Source organism: Phyllostomus discolor, chromosome 9, assembly GCF_004126475.2.
Source record: "Phyllostomus discolor isolate MPI-MPIP mPhyDis1 chromosome 9, mPhyDis1.pri.v3, whole genome shotgun sequence".
In the NCBI taxonomy this organism is placed as follows: Eukaryota; Metazoa; Chordata; class Mammalia; order Chiroptera; family Phyllostomidae; genus Phyllostomus; species Phyllostomus discolor.
In genome coordinates, this window is record NC_040911.2 from 67,053,768 (window position 1) to 67,080,090 (window position 26,323).

At 38.6% G+C, this 26,323-nt stretch overlaps 1 protein-coding gene and 1 pseudogene across 6 annotated transcripts in view; one reads left to right on the forward strand and one right to left on the reverse strand.

The window, feature by feature from the left end:
- The window catches only part of DZANK1 (double zinc ribbon and ankyrin repeat domains 1), a 135,265-nt gene that overhangs the window by 75,580 nt on the left and 33,362 nt on the right, over window positions 1-26,323 (forward strand). For 3 of the 6 annotated variants that reach the window (XR_004899330.1, XM_036009489.1, XM_036009490.1), the window contains exons 9-13: window positions 468-623; window positions 1,037-1,129; window positions 23,536-23,658; window positions 25,603-25,767; window positions 25,866-26,073. Coding sequence is in view for 5 of the 6 variants with exons in the window: in XM_036009489.1 (XP_035865382.1) it covers window positions 468-623; window positions 1,037-1,129; window positions 23,536-23,658; window positions 25,603-25,767; window positions 25,866-26,073 (745 nt within the window). In the remaining variant the exon portion in view is untranslated. The remainder of the gene's footprint in view (window positions 1-467; window positions 624-1,036; window positions 1,130-23,535; window positions 23,659-25,602; window positions 25,768-25,865; window positions 26,074-26,323) is intronic. The other 3 variants (XM_036009491.1, XM_036009493.1, XM_036009492.1) reach the window with 2 other exon arrangements.
- LOC114507017 lies at window positions 19,501-20,781 on the reverse strand (annotated as a pseudogene).

The following is a 26,323-nucleotide window of genomic DNA, read 5'->3' on the forward strand; positions in this document are numbered from 1 at the left end:
TGTAATTATTCCAGATTCTGACTTTTTTTCCTAGTGGCATCATTTTGCTTTGTTTTTTTACTTGCATTAAATCTTTTCATGTCTGTCCTTCTTCCAAAATCCAATCATTGATATCATCCTCTATCATGCTGATAAAAGCAGAGGAGGATGGGTGTGAGTCCAAGCAAGAACCATGTAGACTTGTAGTGTTCTTGTTAGAAGTTCAGTACTTTTCAGTTTGTTGTTTGTCTTTGATTGATGTTCTGAGCCTGAAATAGTTGTTTTTGACAGTTTTACCAACTTTATAATTGCTTTTTTGGACAGAGGATTTGTGGAAAAATATTTTTTGTTTGTTTTTATATTTCTGTTTTCTACAATAAACATGGTTTTACTCTTTATTTGCAAGAATAAGAATAATGATAATTATTAAATTTTTTTTACAAAAAGCAAATTAAACCTTACATTCTAAGTTATACTTATATCTTTAGTTTTTGCATTCGAGGACAAACTTGACCTCTTTCTTTGTACAGATGGGTTTCTGTGCAGAATGTAGAAGCATGGTGCCCATGAACACTCCCATCTGTGTGGTTTGTGAGGCTCCTCTTGCTCTGCAGCTGCAACTACAGGCCAGCCTCTGCTCGAAGGTAATGATATGCAATTTTGTAAAAACATGAATAAAATATATAGAAAGTAATGTTTGAACAATTAAATGTCCTTCTTCAGATGATAGAATTGGCTAACAATTCATAAGCCAAGATCTGGGAAAAGAATCAACTCTAATTTTTGGAAAGGCATGCTGCCCAAAAGTTTAACTTATCAATGGGATCTGTAACATTAAGAGGAATACATAGAAATGTGTTCCCTGAACATGGATTTAGAGGACAAATTGTACTACACCTAACTTAGACAATTTTTTTACTTCATATATTTAAACTTGAACATTGCAATAAATGTTAACTTTTAATCTTGTTCTTCAAGTGGCTTCATGCTTTTGTTTGCCTTATTTTCACAGTTATTTGCTAAGAGGAACATGTATTTCTTATTCTCTGTTTTCAAGGAAAAGGTAATCTGCTGCACCTGTGGCACAGGAACTCCTGCCCACCTGAAATACTGTGTCACCTGTGAGAGGGCACTGCCTTCATCACAAGAGGTAGGTTGACTGCATGTGCCAGTCTCATATTTAGTGACTACTAAATATATAGTATTAACAATAATGAATGAATATAATCTGCAGAGCAGGGAAGAAGTGGGAGGAGGGAGAGAGACCAAGAAAAAAAAAACCCTCTCATGGTAAACTGAGAGCAGCTTTTCTATATATGGAGAGAACTTTATATGTTTACCAATACAAAATTGTTTTCAAAGTCTTCACATCAAGAAGATTCAATAAAATTCATGATTTCTTACAATTTTGTTCAGGAATTTTTCATAGAAGGCTGGCAACAGCCAGTGGGTAATAGACTCATTCATGTTTCATTTACAGCAAATATATCTTTATTGGCTGTGCCATGCTATTTTTTTTTTACTTTTTAAAATTTATTTTTTTCTTGTTTTACAAGTACAGTTGTCTCCATTTTCACCCCACCATGCCCCCTGAACCTCCCATCCCCACCTCCCATCCTCTAACCTAACCCCTTTGGCTTTGTCCATGCATCCTTTATACATGTTCCTTGATAGCCCTTTCCCTATTATCCCCCATTATTCCCTCCCACCTCCTCTCTGGTTACTGTCAGCTTGTCCTTTATTTCAGTGTCTCTGGTTGTATTTTGCTTACCTGCTTGTTTTGCTCATTAGATTCCACTTATAGGTGAGATCATATGGTATTTGTCTTTTACCACCTAGCTTATTTCATTTAGCATAATGCTCTCCAGTTCCATCCGTGCTGTCACAAAGGGTAGGAGCTCCTTTCTTTCTGCTGCATAACATTCCATTGGGTAAATGTACCATAGTTTTCTGATGCATTCATTTACTGATGGGTACTTAGGTTGCTTCCAGCACTTAACTATTGTAAATTGTGCTGTATAAACATTGTGGTGCATAGGTTCTTTTGAATTGTTGTTTCAGAATTCTTAGGGTATAATCCCAGCACTGGTATTGCTGGGTCAAAAGGCAGTTCCATTTTTAGTTTTCTGAGGAAATTCCATACTGTTTTCCACAGTGGCTGCACCAGTCTGCATTCCCACCAACAGTGCACTAGGGTTCCCTTTTCTCTGCATCCTCTCCCACACTTGCGTGCTGATTTGTTTATGATGGCCATTCTGACTGGTGTGAAGTGGTGTGGCTTTAATTTGCATCTCTCTTATGGCTAGTGATACTGAGCATCCTTTCATATGTCTCTGGGCCCTCTATATGTCCTCCTTGGAGAAGTGTCTGTTCAGGTTTTTTGCCCAGTTTTCAATTTGATTATTTGTCTTCCTGGTGTGGAGTCCTGTGAGTTCTTTATATATTTTGGAGATCAGACCTTTGTCTAAAGTATCATTGGCAAATATGTTTTCATATACACTTGGTTCTCTTTTCATTTTAGTGCTGTTTTCTTTAACAGTGCAGAAGCTTTTTATTTTGATGAAGTCCTATTTGTTTATTCTTTCCTTTATGTCCTTTGCTCTAGGGGACATATTGGTCAAAATCTTGCTGCATGGGCTATATAAGATTTTCCTGCCTATGTTCTCCTCTAGGACTTTTATGGTGTCATGACTTATATTTAAATCTTTTCTCCACCTTGAATTTCTTTTCACATATGGTATAACTTGGTGATTGAGTTTCATTTTTTTGCACTAGCTGTCCATATCTTCAAACACCATGTGTTAAAGAGGCTATTTTTCTCCCTTTTATGCTTCTTCTCCCTTTGTCAAATTTTTTAAAAATATATTTGATCAATTATGCTATTACAGTTGTCCCATTTTCCCTCTTCACTCCCCTCCACTCCGCATACCCTCTCCCACCCACATTCCCCTCCTTTAGTTCATGTCCATGTGTTATAATTGTAAGTTCTTTAACTTATACATTTCCCGTACTGTTTTTACCCTCCCACTGTCTGTTTTCTACCTACCATCTATGCTACTTATTCTCTGTACCTTTTCCCCCTCTCTTCTCCTCCCACTTCCTTGTCGACAACCCTCTATGTGATTTCCACTTTTGTGGTTTTGTTCCTGTTCTAGTTGTTTGCTTAGTTTGCTTTTGTTTTTGTTTTAGGTGTGGGTGTTAATAATTGTGACTTTGCTGTCATTTTACTGTACTTGTTTTTTATCTTCTTTTTCTTAGATAAATTTCTTTAACATTTCAAGTAATAAGGGCTTGGTGATGATGAACTCCTTTAACTTGGCCTTATCTGAAAAGAACTTTATCTGCTCTTTCAACCTAAATGAAAGCTTTGCTGGATAGAGCACTCTTGGATGTAGGTCCTTGCCTTTCATGACTTGGAGAGTACTTCTTTCCAGCCCCTTCTTGCCTGCAAGGTCTCTTCTGAGAAATCAGCTGACAGTCTGATGGGAACTCCTTTCTAGGTTACTGTCTGCTTATCTCTTGCTGCTTCTAGGATTCTCTCCTTAATTTTAATATTGGGTAATGTAATTATGATGTGCCTTGGTGTGTTCCTCCTTGAGTCCAGCTTCTTTGGGACTCTCTGAGCTTCTTGGACTTCCTGGAAGTCTATTTCCTTTGCCAGAATGGGAAGTTCTCCTTTATTATTTGTTCAAATAACTTTTCCACTTGTTGCTCTTCCTCTTCTCCTTCTGGCATCCCTATAATTTGAATGTTGGAATATTTAAAGATGTTCTGGAGGTTCCTAAGCCTCTCCTCATTTTTTTGAATTCTCGTTTCTTCATTGTGTTCTGGTTGGATGTTTCTTTCTTCCTTCTGGTCCACTCCATTGATTTGAGTCCCAGTTTTCTTCCCATCACTATTGGTTCCCTGTACATTTTCCTTTATTTCACTTATTGTAGCCTTCATTTTTTCATCTGATTTGCAACCAAATTCAACCAATTCTGTGAGCATCCCGATCACCAGTGTTTTGAACTGTGCATCTGATAGGTTGGCTACCTCTTTATCACTTAGTTGTATTTTTTCTGGTGCTTTGATTTGTTTTTTCGTTCAGGCAATTTCTTTTGTCTTGATGCTCCTGTTAATGTAGTAAGGGGTGGAGCACTAGGTGTTTGCCTGAGCAGGGCAACCCACCTCACTGCATTGTGATGCTGTGTGTGGGGCAGGGGTCTGAGAGGTAGCAATGGTGCTTGTTCTGCTCTCTGCCAGATTTCAGTCACTTTCCCCCATTCCTCCAAGCAAATTGGACCCTTCTGGTGCTGATTCCTGTGTGGGTGTGTTTGTGTACATTCTTGGACCCTGTGGGTCTCTCTAGTGAATTTTCCTGTGAGGCTGGGAGTCTTTCCTGGCACCTCAACTCCCACAGGTGTTTTTACTTGATAATTTTAAGCTTTATTTCCCCATGCTAGAACCCTGGAATGCATGTTCTGGTTCACTCCCCAGTTGTTTCTCCCATTTTATCTATGTGTGAATGTGGGAATGGTACATTCTGCAAGCCACCTTGCATACCAAGCCTCTCCACAATCCACCACCTTGCTGGGTCCACCCAGTGTCACCTCGAGTGCCCAGGGTCCGCCAGCTGCTGTATTTTTGTTTTTTTTTAATGCCACAACCCCTCTCCGCCCGGCTGCCCAACTCCAACCCTCCTACCGGTCTGGATAAATGTGTCTACTTTAACTCCTTGGTTGTTGGACTTCTATACAGTTCAGTTTTCTGTCTGTACTGGTTGTTATTTTGTTTCTAAATTTTTGTTGTCCTTATTTTAGTTGTGTGAGGAGGCACAATGTGTCTACCAATGCCTCCATCTTGACCAGAAATCCTCCCCTTTGTCAAATATTAATTGACCATAGAGACTTGGGTTTATTTCCGGGCTCCCTGTTCTCTTCCATTGGTCTATGCGTCTGTTCTTATGCCAGCACCATACTGTTTTGATTATAGTGGCCTTGTAATATGGTTTGATGTCAGATATTGTGATCCCTCGTACTCTGTTCTTCTTTCTTAAAATTGCTGAGGTTATTTGAGGTCATTTATGTTCCACATAAATCTTTGAAATATTTGTTCTATATATGTGAATTATGTCATTGGTATTTTAATAGAGATTGCATTGATTCTATGAATTGCTTTGTGATATATGTGTAATTTTGATGATGCTAATTCTCCTATTCCAGAACATGGTATATGCTTCCATTTATTTGTCTGTTCTTTAATTAATTTCTTCAGTGTTCTGTAGTTTTCTGAGTACAGGTCTTTTACCTTCTTGGTAAGGTTTTTTTTAAAATTTAATTTTATTTATTATTAGAGAGAGGGGGAAGGAGGAAGAAAAAGAAGGAGAGAAACATCACTGTGTAGTTCCCTCTTGCCCACTCCCTACCAAGGACCTGGCCCACAACCCACACATGTGCCCTGACTGGGAATCAATCTGGTGACCTTTTAGTTCACAGGCCAGCACTCAGTCCACTGAGTCACACCAGCCAGGGCTACCTCCTTGGTAAGGCATATTCATAGGTAATTTATTATTATTTTTTTGTTTTTTTGAAAAATATATTTTATTGATTATGTGTTGGGAACTGCCCTCTGCCTGGTTTCAGAAACTGTAACCTCTTGTGGCTAAGGCTCAGTAAAAAGATCTTGGAACCATAAGCCACTTAGGAGACAAAGCTTATCTTCCTTGTAGGGACACCACCTCTGCCCAATTTCACCTCACCCTGCTTGGCCCCAGGGCGGATGACTGGTTAGCCAATGACAGGTAAGATTCCTCAAAGGAGGGATGACCTAAGACAGGGAAGGTCATGTAGGGGCCCTCAGAGAAAGACTTGGGGGGCTATACAAAAAGAGGTTGATGGACCCTTACCCCTCAGTTTTGACATAACCTGAGTCCTCATTCTGTCTGCCAGAAGTCTCCTAATCTCTTGGCTGCCCTACTCCCCCTCCCTGACTTAAGCATGAAGCAATGCCTTAAGCCTGAAACAATGCTGGAGGTGGGTATGGCCCTGTTCTGGAAAGGGCGGGTTCCCTGGGGCAATCAGGCCTAAGAAAGAATGCGTAAATTTTATGAAACCTACTTTGCTAATACCCTCAGTTTAAATGATAAGGGTCTGAGCATGAAGTGAGTTTGTTCACCAAAGTTTTATGGCCCTTTAGCTATCTGACCCTGACTCAGAATAAACCCCTAGAGTTCTTGGAATGTTATCTATTTGATCATTACTTCCTGACAATGATTGATGAGCTTTTCTTATACACCCTGTATTCCTATGCAAATTAAACCCAATAAAAGCCTGTCGAGGCAAGGGTTGGTCCTTGGCCCTCTCTTTCACAGAGAGAGGCTGTGTCATCTCTTTTTCTCCACAGGATTTCTGTAGTACATGTGAATTTGTCTCATTTCATCCATAACACTGCAGACACTGTGGGCCAGTGCCTGCATCAATTATGCTGTTACAGTTGTCCAATTTCCTACCCCCTTATTTCCCTCTGCCCCACACCTCCCCTCCCACCTGCATTCCCCACACTGAGTTCATGTCCATGGTCATATATATAAGTTCTTTGGCTTCTACATTTCCTATACTATTCTTTCCTATACTATTCTTAACCTCCCTCTGTCTATTTTGTACCTACCATTTATGCTTCTTATTATATGTACCTTTTCCCACATTCACCCCCTTCCCTGCTGATAATCCTCCATGCCATTTCCACTTCTATGAGTCTGTTCCTGTTCTGGTTGCTTGTTTATTTTCATTTAGTTTTATTTTTTTTTTTTAGGTTCACTTGTTGATAATTGTGAGTTTGTTGTCTTTTACTGTTTGTATTTTTTATTTTTTTTAATTAGATAAGTCCCTTTAACTTTTCATATAATAGGACTTGGTGGTGATGAACTCCTTTAACTTGACCTTATCTGGGAAGCACTTTCTCTGCCCTTCCATTGTAAATGATAGCTTTGCTGGATAGAGCACTCTTGGCTATACGTCCTTCCCTGTCATGACTTTGAATATTTTTTTCCAGCCCCTTCTTGCCTGCAAAGTTTGTTTTGAGAGATTGACTGATAGTCTAATGGGAACTCCTTTGTAGGTAACTGTCTTCTTTTCTCTTGCTGCTTTTAATATTCTCTCCTTAATTTTAATCTTGGGTAACTTAATTATGATGTGTCTTGGTGTGTGCTTCCTTGGGTCCAACTTCTTGGGTACTCTCTGGGCTCCTTGGACTTCCTGGAAGTCTATTTCCTTTGCCAGATTGGGGAAGTTCTCCATTATTTTTTCAAATAAGTTTTCAATTTCTTGCTCTTCCTTTTCTCCTTCTGGCACCCCTATGATTTAGATGTTGGAATGTTTAAAGTTGTCCTGGCGGTTCCTAAACCTCTCCTCATTTTTTTGAATTCTCATTTCTTCATTGTGTTCTGGTTGGATGGGTCTTTCTTTCTTCTGGTCCAAACCATTGATTTGAGTCCTAGTTTCCTTCACTGCACTGTTGGTTCCCTGTACATTTTCCTTTATTTCACTTTTCACAGGCTTCACTTTTTCCTCTATTTTGTGACCATATTCAGCCATTTCTGTGAGCATCCTGATTACCAGTGTTTTGAACTGTGCATATGATAGGTTGACTATCTCTTCATTGTTTGGTTGTATTTTTTCTAGATCTTTGATCTCTTCTTTCATTTGGGCCTTTTTTTTGTTTTAATCTCGGCATGTTTGTTACATAGTAAGTAGTGGAGCCTTAGGTATTTGCCAGGTCAGGGCAATCCACATTGCTTTATTGTGGTACTATATGTACAGGGGGTGGGTCCAAGAGGGAAAAATGCTCGGCTCTTGGCCAGCTTTCAGTCACTTCCTCCACTATCCACAAGCAAACTGAGCCCTTCTGGTGGTGATTCCCAAGTGGGAGTGTTTATGTACACTCTAGGACCCTGTGGGTCTCTCCAACAAACTCTCCTATGAGGCTGGGCATTTCTCCTACTGCATCAGCCCTCATAGATTTTTTTAGTCGGAGGTTTTGAGACTTTATTTCCCCTCACTGGATAACTGGGTTGCGCAGTCTGTCTCACTCCCCAGTTGTTCATCCAGGTTTATCTGATGCAAATGTGGGACCACCCGCTCTGACAGCCGCCTCCTAACCCACTCTGGTCCTCCAGCAGCCACTTGCTGTGAGTCCTCTCTGCCCTGGCTGCCTGTCTCTGCCCCTTGTACTAGCCTGGATGAATGTTTCTTCTTCAACTCCTCAATTGGTGGACTTTCATACAGTTCAATTTTCTGGCAGTTTTGGTCGTGATTTTTTTTTTATTCATTGTCCTCCTTTTCCTTGTGCAAGGAGGCACAGTGTATTTTACTACACCTCCATCTTGGCTGTAAATTCTCTTTATTTTTCTTGTTGCTATAGCAAATGGGATTTTCCCCTTATTTCTGTTTCTGATATTTCATTATTGGTTTACAAAAAAATGCCATTGATTTCTAAATATTGAATTTGTATCATGTTTTGCAAAATTTCCTTATTAGGTTGAGTAGCTTTATGGTGGTGTATATAGGGTTTTATGTATACTATGTATACTATCATGTTATCTGCAAACAATGACAGTTTTACTTCCTCCTTTGCAACTTAGATATCTTTTATTGATTTTTCTTGGCTGATCACTGCAGCTTGAACTTCCAATGCTATGTTAAATAGAAGTAGTGAAAACAAACACCATTGTCTTGTTCCTGATCTTAGTGGGAAAGCTTTTAGTTTTCATCCTTGATTATGATGTTGACTGTGGAGCCCCTCCCCCCTTTTTTAACGATTTTATTCATTTATTTTTAGAGAAGGGAATGGACGAAGAAAGAGAAGGAGCTAAATATCAATGTGTGGGTGCCTCTCTCATGGTCGCTACTGGGGTCTGGCCTGCAACCCAAGCATGTACCCTAGAATGGGAATCAAACTGGCGACCCTTGGGTTCTCAGACTGGCACTCAATCTGATCCACACCAGCCAGGGCCACATGGCCTTTATTATGTTGAGTTGTTTTCCCTCTGCTCCTGCTTTGCTGAGTGTTTTTATCATAATTGAGTGCTGTACTTATTCAAATGCTTTTTCCACAGCTACTGATATGATCACGTGATTTTTATCTTTCCTTTCATTTATGTGATGTATTATGTTTATTGATCTGCAAATATTGTACCACACTTCCATCCCTGGGTTCAATTCCACTTGATCATGGTGTATGATCTTTTTAATGTATTGCTGCATTTGGGTTGCCAATATGTTACTGAGGATTTTAGTATCTATGTTCATCAGTGATATTGGCCTGTAGTTTTCGTTTTTTGTGTGTGTCTTTATCTGGTTTATGGCCTCATAAAAAGAATTTGGAAGACTTCCTTCTTGGATTTTTTGGAATAGTTTGAAAAGGATAGGAGTTAGTTCTTCCTTAAATATTTTGTAAAATTCCCCTCTGAAACCATGCAGTCTAGGGCTCTTGTGTGCCAGGAGTTTTTTTGATTACTACTTCAGTTTCACTAGCTGTTATCAATCTGTTCAGGCTTTCTGTTTCTTCTTCATTCAGTTTTGGAAGATTATATGTTTCTAGAAATTTGTCCATTTCATCCAGGTTTTCAGATTTCTTGGCATACAGTTCTTCATAGTCATTTCTTACAATCCTTTGTTTTTCTGTGGTATCAGTTGTAATCTCTTTCATTTCTGATTGTGGTTATTTGGGTCCTCTCTCTTTTTTCTTGATGAATCTTCTTAAAGGCTTGTATATTTTGTTTATCTTTTCAAAGAACCAGCTTCTGGATTCATTGATCCTTAGAATTGTGCTTTTAGTCTCTATGTCATTTAATATCTGATCTTGGTTATTTCCTTCCTTCTCCTTGCTCTGAGTTGTTTTTGTTATCATTCCTCGAGTTTTTGTAGATGTAGGTTAGGTGGTTTATTTGAAATGTTTCTATCTTTTTTAGGTAGCCCTGTATCACGATGAACTTCTGTCTCAGGACTGCCTTTGCTGTGTCCCTTTGCTAAGTTTTGAACTGTGTGAATTCATTTTCATTTGTTTCCAGAAATTTTCTGATTTCTTCCTCAATCTCATTTTTGACCCATTCATTGTTTAATAGCATGCTATTCAATCTCCATGAATTTTAGTGTTTTGAGTTTTTTCCTTGAGGTTAGTTTCTAGTTTTAGTCCCTTGTAGTCTGAGAAAATGCTTGATATGATTTCAGTTTTCTTGAATTTGTTGAGGCATGTTTTGTGTTCTATCATGTGGTCTATCTTTGAAAATATTCCATGTGCATTTGAAAGGAATGTGTATTTAGCTTCTTTGGGATGAAAGGTTCTATATATATCAGTTAAGTCCATTTCATCTGGGGCATTGTTCAATGCCACAATGTCCTTGTTGATATTTTGTTTGACAGATGTCTCCATTTTTGACAGTGGGTGTTCAAATTCCATAGTTTAAGTATGTTGCTGTCTATATCTTTCTTGAAGTTCTCCAAGATTTTCCTTATATATATCAGTGCGCCTAATGTTGGGTGCATATTATAATATTTGTGTCTTCTTGATTGATTCTTCCTTTGAGTATAATGAAGTGTCCTTCTGTGTTTCTTTTTATGGCCTTTCTTTTGAAGTCTATTTTTGTCTGCCATAATTATTTCCACTCTTGCTTTTTTTACCCCCGTCCATTTGGAATATTATTTTCTAACCCTTCACTTTCTTTCTGTGTAGGTCTTCTGTTCTAAGGTGGGTCTCTTGTAGGCATCATATGTGTGAGTCATGTTTTCTTATCCATTCAGCTACCCTATGTCTTTTGATTGGAACATCTAATCCATTCACATTTAATGTTAGTATTATTTACATTTAAGGTTAGTCATTGCCTTTTCCCCTCTTTGTACCTGTGTTCCCCTCTCTCTTTCACTCTTTTTCTTCCTTTTCTTAAAGCAGTCCCTTTAGCCTATCTTGCATGCTGGTTTGGGGGAGGTGTATTCTTTTAGCCTTCTTTTGTACGGGAAACTTCTTATTTTGCCTTCTGTTTTGAATGAGAGCCTTGCTGGATAGAGTAGTCTTGGTCACAGGCTTTTCCTTTTCCTTACTTGGAATATTTCTTGCCATTCCCTTCTGGCTTGTAGTGTTTCTGTTGTGAAGTCAGCTGCTAGCCTTATCAGGGCTCCCTTGTATGCTATTTCCTGTTTCCTCCTTGATACCTTTAAGATTCTTTCTTCGTCTTTTAATTTTGGCATTTTAATTGTGAGGTGTCTTGGAGTGGACCTCTTTGGTTCATCTTGGTTGGGACCCTCTGTGCTTCTTGGACTTGTGTGACTTTTTCTCATAAAATTAGGGAAGTTTTCCATCATTACTTTTTCAGACAGGTTTTCTATCCTTTACTCTTCTTCATCTCCTTCTGGTATCCCTATTGTATGGATATTATTATGTTTCTATTGTCCTGCAGTTTCCTTAACCCCTCTTCATTCTTTTTAAGTCTTTTTTCTTTTCTTGCTCTTTCTGGGAAGTTTTTTCTACCTTGTCCTCCAACTTGCTGATTCAGTCCTCTGCTTCATCGATCCTGCTTTTGATTCCTTCTACTGTGTTCTTCAATTCAGAAATAGCCATGATTTCTGTAACGTTTTTTCTATTCTACTTGTCTACTGTCCTTCTTGATTTCATGTACATGTCTGTTGAATTATTTGATATAATCTAATAGATCCCTTGGATTCTGTTCATTAAATTTTTCCCTTTTATTTACATTGTATAATTCCCGTTGATCTCTTTAAAGTTTAGTTACTCTCTCCTTTATCGTCTCTTTTAGCTGTTAAGTACATCCAGTACATATTTTATTTCAAATATTGTATTTTTCTATTCCAGAATTTTTATTTCTTTCTCTTTTTATCGTTTTGATTTCTCTCCTGAATTTTCCAATCTTTTCATTCATGGTGGGAAGAATGTATGCTTTAAAATTCTTGTTGCTAGTTCCAAAATATGACTCATCTCAGGGTTTGACTTAATTAATTTTTTTCTCCAGTTTAAAACCATAGCTTATTTTATTTTTTCTTTGTTTTTTTAATTTTTATTTTAATCATTGTTCAAGTACAGTTTTCTCCCCCCACTCCCATTCCAGCTGACCCACCCAACCCTCCCCACTTCCCCCCATTACCCCCCACCCCTAGTTTTTGTCCATGTGTCCTCCGAATTTGTTCCTGTAAACCCCACCCATTCTCCCCTGAAATTCCCTCTTCTCTCCCCGCTGGTCACTGTCAGACTATCCCCTATTTCAGTGTCTTTGGTTATATTTTCCTTGTTTTTTTGTTTTGTTGTTTAGGTTCCTGTTAAAGGTGATATCATGTGGTATTTGTCTTTCACTGCCTGGCTTGTTTTGCTTAACATAATGCTTTCCAGCTCCATCCATGCTGTTGCAAAGCGTAGGAGCTCCTTCTTTCTTTCTGCTGCATAGAATTCCATTGTGTAAATGTACCATAGTTTTTTGATCCATTCATTTGCAGATGGGCATCTAGGTTGCTTCCAGCACCTAGCTATTGTAAATTGTGCTGCTATGAACATTGGGATGCATAGGTTCTTTTGAATTGGTATTTTAGTATTCTTAGGATAGAGTCCCAGCAGTGGAATTGCCGGGTCAAAAGGCAGATCCATTTTTAGTTTTCTGAGGAAGTTCCAAACTGCTTTCCATAGTGGTTGTACCAGTCTGCAGTCCCACCAACAGTGCACTAGGGACCCCCTTTCTCCACAGCCTCTCCAACACTTGTTGTTTGTTGCTTTGTTTATGATGGCCATTCTGTCTGGTGTGAAGTGGTATCTCATTGTGGTTTTAATCTGCATCTCTCTGATGGCTAGCGATATTGAGCATCGTTTCTTGTGTCTTTGGATTTTCTGTATGTCCTCCTTGGAGAAGTGTCTGTTCAAGTCCTTTGCCTATTTTTTAATTGGGTTACTTGTCTTCTTAGAGTGGAGTTGTGTAAGTTCTTTATATATTTTGGAGATTAAACCCTTGTCTGAGGTATCATTGGCAAATATATTTTCCCATACAGTTGGCTCTCTTTTTATTTTGATACCGTTTTCTTTAGCTGTGCAGAAGCTTTTAATTATGATGAGGTCCCATTTGTTTATTCTTTCCTTTATGTCCCCTGCTCTAGGAGACACGTCAGTAAAAAAGTTTCTGCGTGAAATATCTGAGATTTTCCTACCTACGTTCTCTTCTAGGACTTTAATGGTGTCACGCTTTATATTTAAGTCTTTTATCCACCTTGAATCTATTTTTGTATAAGGTGTAAGTTCGTGCTCAAGTTTCATTTTTTTGCACGTAGCTGTCCAGTTCTCCCAACACCATTTGTTGAAGAGGCTATTTTTATTCCATTTTATGTTGCTGCTTCCTTTGTCAAATATTAATTGACCGTAGAGGCTTGGGTTTATTTCTGGGCTCTCTGTTCTGTTCCATTGGTCCATGTGCCTGTTTTTATGCCAGTACCAGGCAGTTTTGATTACAGTGGCCTTGTAGTATAGTTTAGTGTCAGGTATTGTGATCCCTCTTACTTTACTCTTCTTTCTCAAAATTGCAGCAGCTATTCGGGGTTGTTTATGGTTCCATATAAATTGTTGAAGTGTTTGTTCTATGTCTGTGAAATATGCCATTGGTACTTTAATAGGTATTGCATTGAATGTGTAGATTGCTTTTGGTAGTATGGACATTTTGATGATATTAATTCTTCCAATCCATGAACACGGTATATGTTTCCACTTGTTTGTGTCTTCCTTGATTTCTCTCCTCAGTGTTATGTAGTTTTCTGAACACAGGTCTTTTACCTCTTTGGTTAGGTTTATTCCTAGGTATTTTATTTTTCTTTTTGCTATTTCAAATGGGATTTTTTCCTTGATTTCTGCTTCTGCTGTTTCATTGTTGGTGTACAGAAATGCCTTTGATTTCTGGATATTGACTTTGTATCCCGCTGTTTTGCCAAATTCATTTATTAGGTCAAGCAGTTTTTTGGTGGAGTCTATAGGATTTTCTATGTACACTCTCATGTCATCTGCAAACAGTGACAGTTTTGTTTCCTCCTTTCCGATTTGGATTCCTTTTATGTTTTTCTTGTCTGATTGCTGTGGCTAAAACTTCCAGTACTATATTGAATAGAAGTGGTGAAAGTGGACATCCTTGTCTTGTTTCTGTTCTTAGTGCAAAAGATTTTAATTTTTGCCCATGGAGTATAATGTTGGCTGTAGGTTTCTCATATATGGCCTTTATTCTGTTGAGGAATGCTCCCTCTATTCCCACTTTACTGAGTGTTTTTATCATGAATGGGTGCTATACCTTATCAAATGCTTTTTCTGCATCAATTGATATGATCATGTGGTTTTTGTCTTTGCTTTTTTTTATGTGATGTATTACATTTACTGATTTGCGAATATTGTACCATCCTTGCATACCTGGAATGAATCCTACTTGGTCATGGTGTATGATCTTCTTAATGTACTGTTGGATATGGTTTGCCAGTATCTTGTTGAGGATTTTAGCGTCAGTGTTCATCAGTGATATTGGCCTGTAGTTTTCTTTCTTTGTTTTGTCTTTATCTGGTTTTGGAATTAAGATGATGTTGGCCTCATAAAAAGAGTTTGGGAGTCTTCCATCTTTCTGGATTTTTTGAAATAGTCTGTGAAGGATAGGTGTTAGTTCTTCCTTAAATGCTTTGTAGAATTCTCCTGTGAAACCATCTGGTCCAGGGCTTTTGTGTGTTGGGAGTTTTTTGATTACTGCTTCAATTTCTTTTGCTGTTATTGGTTTGTTCAGGCTTTCTGCTTCCATTTTATTGAGTTTTGGAAGATTATATTTTTCTAGAAATTTGTCCATTTCATCTAGGTTTTCAAATTTCTTGGCATACAGCTCTTTGTAGTAATTTCTTACAATCCTTTGTATTTCTGTGGTATCTGTTGTAATCTCTCCTCTCTCATTTCTGATTGTGTTCATTTGGATTTTCTCTCTTTTTTTCTTGATGAGTCTGCTTAAAGGCTTGTCGATTTTGTTTATCTTTTCAAAGAACCAACTCTTGGATTCATTGATCTTTGGAATTGTGCTTTTAGTCTCTATGTCATTTAATTCTGCTCTGATCTTGGTTGTTTCCTTCCTTCTGCATGCTCTGGGCTGTCTCTGTTGTTGTTCCTCGAGTTCTTGTAGACGTAGGGTTAGGTTGTTTGTTTGGAATGTTTCTAACTTTTTTAGGTGGGCCTGTATCGCTATGAACTTCCCTCTCAGGTCTGCCTTGGCTGTGTCCCATAAGTTTTGGGTTGTTGTGAGTTCGTTTTCATTTGTTTCCAAAAACCGTTTGATTTCTTCCCTTATTTCATTCTTGACCCATTCATTGTTTAATAACATGCTGTTTAATCTCCATGAATTTGAGTGTTTTGGGTTTTTTTCCTTGGGGTTGGTTTCTAGTTTCTGTCCCTTGTGATCTGAGAAATTGCTTGGCATGATTTCAATTTTTTTGAAATTGTTGAGGCTTGTTTTGTGTTCTATCATGTGGTCAATCTTTGAAAATGTTCCATGTACATTTGCAAAAAATGTGTATTTAGCTTCTTTGGGATGGAGGGTTCTGTAAATATCAGTAAAGCCCAGTTCGTCTAGGGTATTGTTCAATGCCACAATATCTTTGTTGATATTTTGTTTGGAAGATCTGTCCATTTTTGTTAGTGGGGTGTTAAAATCCCCCACAATAATTGTGTTGCTATCCATATCTTTCTTGAAGTCCTCTAAGATTTTCTTTATGTATTTGGGTGCTCCTATGTTGGGTGCATATATATTTACAATATTTATGTCTTCTTGGTGAATTCTTCCCTCGAGTATTATGAAATGACCTTCTGGGTCTCTCTTTATCATCCTTCTCTGGAAGTCTATTTTGTCAGATATGAGTATTGCTACCCCGGCTTTTTTTTCCTGTCCATTTGCTTGGAAAATTTGTTTCCAGCCCTTCACTTTCAACCTGTGCAGATCTTTTATCCTGAGGTGGGTCTCTTGTAGACAGCATATGTGTGGGTCATGTTTTCTTATCCAATCAGCTATTCTATGTCTTTTGATTGGAGCGTTTAATCCATTTACTTTTAAGGTTATTATTGATAGGTACTTATTCATTGCCTTTTATGTACGTGTGATCCTCTCTCACTCTCTCTTTTCCTTTCTTTCCTTAAAGCAGTCCCTTTAGCATCTCTTGCAGAGCTGGTGTAGTGGAGGTGTATTCTTTTAGACTTCTTTTGTCTGAGAAGCTTCTTATTTGGCCTTCTATCTTGATTAAGAGTCTTGCTGAGTAAAGTAGTCATGGTTGCAGGCCCCTGGTTCTCGTTACTTGGATTATTTCTTGCCATTCTCTTCTGGCTTGGAGTGTTTCCATTGAGAAGTCAGCTGTTAGCCTTATTGGGGCTCCCTTATATGTTACTTCCTGTTTCTCCCTTGCTGCCTTTAAGATTCTCTGTTTGTCTTGAAATTTTGCCATTTTAATTATGATGTGTCTTGGGCCTCTTTGGGTTCCTCTTGATTGGGACTCTCTGTGTTTCCTGGATTTGTGTGACTTTTTCTCTCATCAAATTAGGGAAGTTTTCCATCAGTACTTTTTCAAATAGGTTTTCTATCCCTTGTTCTTCTTCTTCTCCTTCTGGTATCCCTATTATACGGATATTACTATGTTTCATATTGTCTTGCATTTCTCTTAATCCCTCTTCATTTTTTCTGAGCCTCTTTTCCTTTTCTTGCTCTTTCTGGGTGTTTTCTTCTACTTTGTCCTCTAGCTCGCTGATCCGATCTTCTGCTTCATGGATCCTGCTTTTCATTCCTTCTACTGTGTTCTTCAGTTCAGAAATTGTATTCTTCATTTCCTCTTGGCCCTTGTTGAGAGTTTCTATTTCCTTTTTTATGCTGATGTAGTTTTCACTGAGTTCATTGTAGCTTCCCTGTAGTTTCTCATAGCTCATTGTGAGCTCATTGAGCTTCCTGACAATCACTGCTTTGAATTCAATATCTGATAGTTGAATTGCCTCTGTTTCATTTAGCATTCTTTTTGAGGCTTCCTCCTTTCCTTTCATTTGGGGATTATTTCTTTGTCTTCCCATTGTTTGTGAGACTCTTCTTGTTCACCTCAGCTTCTTATATTGATCTGTTCTGGCTCCCTGGGTTTATGTTGTGAACTTCTTTAGTAGAATAGCAGTGAGTTTCAGTGGTGCTGTTTCCTTGATCTCCCAAGCTCACTGGTCTTGGGCTGTCGTTTAAGTTGGCTTTGTGTTTGCCTTTGGGTTTTGATTGTTGTTGAGTCTTTCTTTGATGGTTCCTTCCCACCAGCTGGTTAAATGTGGGTCACTCTGTCCACCACCTTCTGTATTTTGTTGTGCTGGTGAGGGCAGGTTGTGTTGAAGCTGGTTCTTCTGTGTGTACAAGATTTAAAGAAATCTTGTTCAGTTGCTTGTATTGGGTACTGTCTCTACTGTTTAGTTGTATTTCCAGATAAGTCCTGGATTGAGGTTTGTGTGGTTACTACTCCCTCTTTCACCTTCTTCTGCTGTTATCTGTTAGTGGTTCCTTAGTTGTTGGGTTTCCTCTTCCAGTGGGTATCCTGGTGTTCACCTCCTCCACCACTCCAGAAGTGAGGCCTGGCCTGCACCCCATGCTCCAGAGAGCCGCCCTTCAGGCACGTGCACTGTGTCCACACCTAGCACCACCCCCAGGCAACCCCCACTTCTCTCTAGTATATTTTTAATGTAGGTAGAAATATCCAATAGCTATGTATTTCTAAGCAGAAAAAAATTATTCTTTTCTTTGCTAAGCATTACTAGCACAAGAAAAGACCATTTCTGTTTATAAATTATATTTGCTATGAAAATGAATGCATTTTTTTCATTTGTGGAACTTAAAAGTCTAAGAAGAGAGAACACATTTTCAGAAGACCAATGTTACTTTTACATATTTGTAGTAGTATTTGCAATGTTAAAATGTACTTAGGTAATATATAGTTAAGTAAATAAAATCAAATAAGGAATTCAAAAGCAACTGGTCTTGAGTTATTCACAGTGTGCATTGGAAATTTTGATAAAGCAGTACATGCACTAACAAAAAGAACACTGGGAACTCAAACATTAATTTATATGCTTAGTATTTTTAAAGGTTTAAAAAATATGCTCAATTAGCATGCAGTTTTTTTCTCATTATATAACAGATGCATTTCTGTCTCCTTGTGTACAGGAAAGGGTTAGAATCTGAATCAACTTACAATTTCAGATATGTGCTATTTCAAAAATGTATCGAAAAAATCGACTTCACTGCTCCTAGCACTGATTCTTCAAATAAGCAAAGTACAGAGGGCCTCATCCCTTAAAACTGCTTTTAAGTAGAAACCTGGAACAGTTCCTGGTACAGTGCCATTACTTATTCTTATTTAATATAGAAATTGCATATACAACAGAAAATATATCATTTTCTTTATTCCTAGAGAGGGATGGAGGGGTGAAAATATGGTTGCAGTATTTAAGAGCTGAATAGGAGAACAATGAGTCTTTCACAATACCAACAACACTACAATGAAGAACATTGGATCTCATCAATTTTATAATTCATGCTATATCAAAAACTTAGATTTCCCTTTATGTATCTCAATTAACTCAAGCCTCATACTCTTTCCAAGTACAAACTCAATTGGTATTTCCTAAATAGATGACCAAACATCAAAGGAAATCACTCCTTCCAACATCTTTTGATATGGTAAAATTTCCCTGAAGTAAAAATCTAATATTTAAATATGAAATCTCTTAGCCAAGTAGAAAACTACAACTGTTATGGGTATTACCCTACATAGTCATTATATGCATTACATATTAAATTAAACCCAGTGTTGAATATGCTTGCACAATTATGCTGTGAATAATAGCAGTGATGGTGCCAGTGAAAAAGGACTGTGTTTAGCCTAAAGAGTAAAGGGGGAAATGTAAAACCAAGTAGAAAGCTGACAAAGAGTTGGGTATTTTCTGACCAGAAAATATTATTTTAAACATAGAAGTATAAAAAGAAAACTATTTACTTATTTCCCCTTTGTGGAAATAATATGAAATATTTATTATTTATTTTATATATCAGACAAGAACAGAACTAAGTAATCCAACTCTACTACAGCATTATAAAAATCATCCTTTTACCACAGTGTAATATTTAAATGCATCTACACAAGGGTACATGTTACTTAAAATGTAGTAAGATTGCTGTTGTTCTACCAAGTATTCTAGCCCCTACCCAGGCCCTACCGCAAAACTAGTAGTGCCAGTAGTTTTATCAAAATAAATCCTTTATTTTTTTTAAAATAAAGCATTTAAAAAGAGAACTCCAAATGCCTCAGTAACTATGTATTAACTCAAACTATCTATTTGCCTCCCACTAATAAATCTTTATTTCACTCAAACTGAGCAATAAATCTTTCATACTCTTTTGCCCAATTAATTCCAAGGAAAATACCAAAATGATTAGTAAAGAAAAATATAGGGTTTAACACACCCTTTAAATTTATTAAAAAATATTTTTAAGATTTAAAAGTGTTTAAACTTTGTAATTCTTATAAGAAAACATTATGTGAAAGAATACCATAATGGTAAACCACTGTTAAATGTTACAGCTGCATTTGGGGTAAAGGGGGAGGGATTCTCTTCAACACATCATAGCTTCTTCATGAGAAGATCAGAGGTGCACTGGTTTGTATTATTGTGACATCCATTGGGTGATCCAAGTTGCTTTTCCTTCAGCAAGGGCTTTATCTGTCAGAAGGACATTACATTTGACCTCCAAATTTGGCTGACAATTTACTGATTAGATTCATAACCTTTGGGTTGCTCTGATATTTTGACATATTTGCCAAAGTCTGAGCCACAACTGAAAGGCCACTATAACTTCTGAATTCTGCATGGCTACAAGAACCTCTGGATCACTGAGAATTTCACTGAACCCAGGCATTCCTCCAGGAAAATTATCAAGCATTCTTCCAGGAAAGCCACCTGGAAAAGAGTCATACTGGGTTCCTAATTGTTGTCTGGCTTCTTTGTCCTTCTGGGCTCTCTCATGTTCTTCCTGAGCCTTCCTAACCCTTTCCATTCTTTCTTTGAACTCTCATTCTTCACATTTCTGCTCATACTGTCTCTGATGTTCTGCAATATTCTGGGCCCTCAGTTGAACTTCTTTCAGCATTGCGCTAGCACCTTCCTCATACTCTAATTTACATGCAAAGGCAAGATCATAGGCTGCTTCCCAATGGCCCAGAAGTCTGTGTGCTTTCCCTTTCCATTTATAAGGCCGAGCTGAATCAGGATTTATTTCAATAGCTCTGTGACAATCTTGGATGGCAGCATTTGGCTTCTGTAATTTGATGAAGACACAGGCTCTTTTGGGATACAGAATGGCCAAGCAAGGATTCAGCTCAATGGCATCTATAAACAAGTCAATGGCTTTCTGCAGTTCACGATCATTTAGGGGGCATCAGTGGCAGCCACATTTTTATCATTTGCCTCATCCATCATCTCCTTGGTTATCTCTACATTTTCATCTCCCATTTTCTGAGGGCCATCAGTGTCTGCTTCAGTCACACTCTCATTGTCAGTTTCTAGATCACTTTCCTCATCATGGTTTGTCTGTCTTTATGTCTTCCTCCCACCTTCTTACTATTTGCTTTTTTCTTCTGATTTGGTTTTATGAGTAGCAGGTGGTATTTTACTTCCCATACTTTCCACCAACTGCCACAGGAAGCTCATTTCCTCAGTATGCAGAATGGTTGGATCCTACCTACACATTTCCACAAAGGCCTGAAGCTCACCACTTTGCTTGGCCCATATCCAGGAAGTGGTGGGAGGCAACAGGCCCCACTAAGGTTGCTAACTTAGTGTGACCATGTGGAAGGATGCAGCTCAGAGTTAATTTTGAGAGGCATTTAGTTCTAGTTCATTCTAGGCAGTGCATTTCCCAAACCAGTGATGTATATTATTGACTGCTAAATCAAAACAAAACAAACAATAACAGCAACAACAACAACAACAACAACAACAAAAAACAGCAGTCTTCAGAGAATAGTAACAGAACCAAAAAAAACCACCACAATTTAACATTTATAATACTAGGATACAATCTAAAATTCCTCAAGATACAAAAAAAAGAACAAAACCCACCAAACAAACAAGAAAAAAAACAACCCCCCAAAACTGGTTTGAAGTGGGGAGAAAAAGGAACAAAAATTTGGTGTCTTCATATATTTCATCTTTATAAGAGCTGCATTGAGTGTTATGTGCATGTGTAATTAATGGGTTAGTAAGAGATGTATATACTCAGAATTTGGGGATCCCTTCTCTGTCTTTTTCCTTTCTGGGAGCTCCCTACCTCTTCAGTAGCCACATATTACCCAGTTTCAGTCTTCTGGTTCTCCTAGCCAGAAATACTTTCTCATCTTTTTACATGCACTTATGTGTACTGCCCTTATCTAGCCCCAGTCTAAAGGAAGACAAACTTTGTAAATACCCTTCCTCCTGTGTGTACTTGCCTTAAGAGTCTATCTGCTTCTGCTCATTCTTCATACCTATGTGCATTATGAGCAGATTTTAGAATTGTGTTCTGTGTGGAGTCATTTGATATGGTTTACTCCACAGGTGGCAAACGCAAGGCCCTTGGTCCAAATCCAGCCCTCCACCTTGTTTCTACCCAGCAATAGTGCCGAGCTTCTTGCCCCTAGTTAAGGAATGGTTACATTTTTACAGTCCTAAAGTTATATTTGGCCTTTTGAAGGCAACTGTGAGGCTGATGTGGCCCCAGTGAAAATGAGTTTGACACCCCTGGTATTACCAGAAGGAAAATATGTAGTTTTTAAAAAAAAATGATTTCATTAATGGGCCCTGGCTGGTATGGTTCAGTGGATTGAGTGCCAGCCTGCAAACCAAAAGGTTGCTGCTTCAATCCCCAGTCAGGGCTCATGCCTGGGTTGCAGACCAGGTCCCCAGTGGCGGGCATGTGAGAAGCAACCACACATTGATGTTTCTCTCCTTCTCTTCCTCCTTTCCCCCCCTCTCTAAAAATAAGTAAAATCTTAAAAAAAATAGTTCACTTGAACAGTAGATGAATTTAAGCAAAAGGTGTGAAGGCTTTATATTTGAAGCCTGGGTCAGCATTTTATTAGAACACTGGTTTAATAGTAGGATAAATTGAAATTTAACTCTCTTGATGTTTCCCAAGATGTCTCTCTCTACTTCACCTCACACAAAGACAGATCTTAATTCTCAGTTGCTGTGGATTTTGGGGGCTGATGTGCCTTCTGTCTGTTTTAGGATAACAGAACAGAGCTTGGCAAATAAAGTTAAATATTACTAAACAAGACAGAGCTTGGCAAATAAAGTTAAATATTACTAAAATATATTGACGTTTCAGGAAAAATTGTCCTTAGAAAACATTTTTCCTAGTGTGTGTATTCTTAGTATTATACATGGAATGTATGACCATAGACGTATTTAGTTATCAATTGAATCGATTCTTCATTGATTTATCCCTTCATTCAGTGAAGGGAAAATGCAAATTTATTTCATACTTGAATGACTCCCATGTACCAAGGTACCAGGCACTGTGCTAGTAGGGAAAAAATGTGAAATAGTAGTTCTTTCCTTAAAGAAATCAGAATCTAATAGAAAGCAAGATGGGAAGGGAAGGAAGCTGACATGGAGCATGACCCTGTGCTAAGCATTTTTACATACTTAAATTGTCATTAATCATTAGAAATCCTCCTACAGACCTACAAGGAAGTTGTTACGTTGAAAAGGATTTGTGGAGTCATGGATAAAAGTCATGCATGGCCTGGGTTCAAATCTTGGGCCTTACCCTATCTGTGCCTCAGTTTTTCTCTTTGTAAAACAGATGATTATGGCACCCACCTCACAGGTCTGTTGTGCAGATTGATGTGAGGGCACAGGGGCAATGCTCAGAACACTGCCTGCACATAGTAGATAATCATGTAGCAATGATGAATACTAGCATCCCTATTGGTTTGATGATAAAATATTTTACTAGGTAATACAAGTAAGTAGTAGGAGCAAAGATTCTAGTGTGGGTATACCAACAAAGCCTCAGAAATTATCACAAAACAATTCTATCTCCTCAAAATAAAGTAATTATTTCTTTGTGTCAGGAGTACAAAATAAATTTGCATTTTCAAATGGAAACCAGAACCCCAAATGATAGAAGATGAACCTTAATAGTGACACCTTAGGTAGCTCACCTCTTCTTACATTTGTTCTTTATTAATATTGGTACAATAAACCAACAATAGGTTTGCTACCTTTGGCATAAAAGATACTGAAGAATATTAAGTTGTGTGAAGCACCAGTTATATTGACTTTCTGTGAAGGAATACAGGCCCTTTGTACACATGATGAATTGATAAAGCTTATGATAGTTCTCCTCTTCTGTGCAGAAATACCTTATTTCCAGATCTTGTGTTGATTTGGGGCTTTTTTTCTTTTCTGGATTGGGAGGGGGATTGGAAAATATAGTATTGATCTGCCTGTCAGTGCTGTTGTGTTCCCCAGCCCCTGTGCAGTGGAGATAAAGCTGCTCCTGTGCCCACTCTGAAAGGGGAGACCATTTCCTGCTCCAAATGTGGTCACCGGAATGGCCAGGGAGCTTGCTTCTGTGATTGGTGTGGAGCCGTGGTAAGTATTTTAAAACTGAGCTTTTTTTATGCAGAGCACTTCACCACAACCCTAGAAAGAGCCAGGAGCCCGCTTTACCATGGCCTTGTGGAAATCACTTCTTGGGATTTGGGTCCTAGTGTCACCGAACAAAAGGGGGCCAAAGCCGATATACTATTACTGGAAGGAACCCCCCAGGTTCATTATGTCTGCTGCCAGAAGAAAGATGTCTCTCAATGCCAGAGATTTATGAAAAGGAAAGGAAATGTTTATTTAATGCTATACAAACTTAAAGTAGTGACCTAATGTCTTCAAACTTCCAAAGTCCCTTAAAACACCCACAAACACACACAGTCCTTCCTTCCCCCCTTTGCCCAGTCTCGGGTACTATATCTCAGGAAAAGAAATAGAAGTCTGTGGTTCGGGCAGCCCCTGGTTCTTCTCAGTAATTCATCTCAGCTGGTAGTCCTCCTTCGGTTCCCAGCACCATCAGCTGTGTCACCAGGACCTCTGCTAAAGCCAGGTGGTGGTTCTCCCTTCTAAAGCTGTAGGGGTCCCCACCCTGGCAAAGCCATGTGGCTCTCCTTTCTATTGCCACAGACACATGGTCCTCTCTGCACAATGGCCCTGGGAGTCTCCACTCAGCCAAAACCACATGGTTCTCCCTCCCAGGGCCACAGGTGTCCCCACTCTGGCAAAGCTGTGTGATTCTCTCTCCAATGGCTGCCACATCTGGTTTTAAGTCCTCACGCCAATCTTCCTCTGCAGCCCCATTTCCATCTCCTCCCACAACTGGCTACACTTGCCAGCACTCTCATATCCTTCCAGCTTTACTGGGCTACCATCGTGAATCTGGGCAAGTGTGGCCCCATGTCATGGAGCCAGTTGTCTCCAAGCTCCCACGCAGGTGCTGTAACTCAGGGGACCTGCCCCCCAGTTACCTCTTGGTGGGGAAGTTACTTTCATTCCCCTGGTTCAGAGCATGGCCACAGCTATTTAACATATCTATGCAACCAGTTAAAGGTTATAGATATGTTAAATGACCACACCAGAGGTTAGCTGCAAAGCTGTTGCTATGCAAAATAGCTCTCAATGGCCCTGCTCCAGGTGTCCCTTCCCCCAGCTCACACCTGTAGGGGAAGAAGTGAGGACATCCTAATATTTCCTGAACACATTGAGTTCTGGGCCCCACTCCAAATCCCTATTTGAGGTTCCCCCTCTTGGCTGCACCCTGTTATACTAGCACTTATGTACCTAAAAATCTGGAGACAGAGATAGTTAATTCTCTTAAATTGATAATGGTCTCTTATTGCTGTTTTAATTTGCATTTCTTTGAGGTTAAACTTTTTTACTTATTTGTTGACTGTTGATATTTTTCTTATGAGTTAATTTTCTGCTTACCTTTTTAATAAAACACTCAAAATTCATTATTTGAGTATTTCATGTGAGTAACACAAAAGAGTTAGTGTGAAGAGTTAGTCTTTCTTCTCATCCCAGTCCCACAGCTCCTTTCCCTAGAAGCAATCACTGTCACCCAGTTTCTGTGGTGTTCTCTCAGCCATTTAATGTGCTAATAAGTAAACTTAGTTTAATATGAACACCGATCCAGTTCTCTACACCTAGCAATATATCTTGTTAATAACCTCCTTGTTCTCTTTAGTGACTTCATAATAATCTTTTGTCTGTATATACCATGATATATTTAGGCCATCCTCTCTTGCTGGACATTTAATTTGTTTCCAGTTATTTCCTCTAAAATCACAATCTTTCAGGAAATGGTCCTATACACTTGTATGTGTATTTCTCCATCTGCAGGATAAAGTACACATTTATTCCAGAAGGTAGAATTGCAGGGTCCAAGGGTATTGGCATGTATTATTTTGATGACTGGTATGGGAATAATTCATGTGGGAAAATTATGACTCTAATATTCATGAAAGTATAAAAATATTTTCTACCCTCTAGCCAGACATTCCTGCCTGCTACTCTGTTTGCCCTAAATGTGGGGCCAGCAACTACCCATCTGCCCGATTCTGTGGCTCTTGTGGTATTTACCTGAAGTACTTGGCAAAACTTAGCGTGGGTAACAGCCTGGCTCTAGCTGATGGAGAACCTGGCCCTTTTGCTGAGGTGAGGCCTTCCCTGCAGTTTTATGTGAGTAATATTCTAATTATATTCTAATAATTATCATTATATTCTGATATTTTATGTTTCTGCCTCACTCATAGCCCCAATCTGCCTGTCAGTCTCTAAATGTTACTTTACTCAAAGCTGATGTTGCGACTAAAAAGGATGTAGGTACACAGACCACTGGCCTCTTCTATCCATCTGGCAAGCTACTAGCAAAAAAGGAACTGGAAATGGCTTCTCATAAGCAGAGGCAGGAGAAAATGAGTGACCATAAACCTCTCCTCACAGCTGTCAGCCCAGGAAGAGGTGAGGAGAAAGATATGCTTTCTTGTTAGGAGAGAACTCTTTCTTTGAAAGAAAAATTTCAGTTTATCTTCCTTTATACTTATTTTTATATATAAGAAATGTGTTCCTTTATTTTACTTTTTTCAAGTAACTTTCATTTGTATGAGCAATAGCCCTTCCTTTAACTTGTAACACTCTGGTGTTTTGACTCATAGCCTCTTATCTAGTTTGTAAATCAAATAGCACACATAGATTTCTGCTATTATGGCAG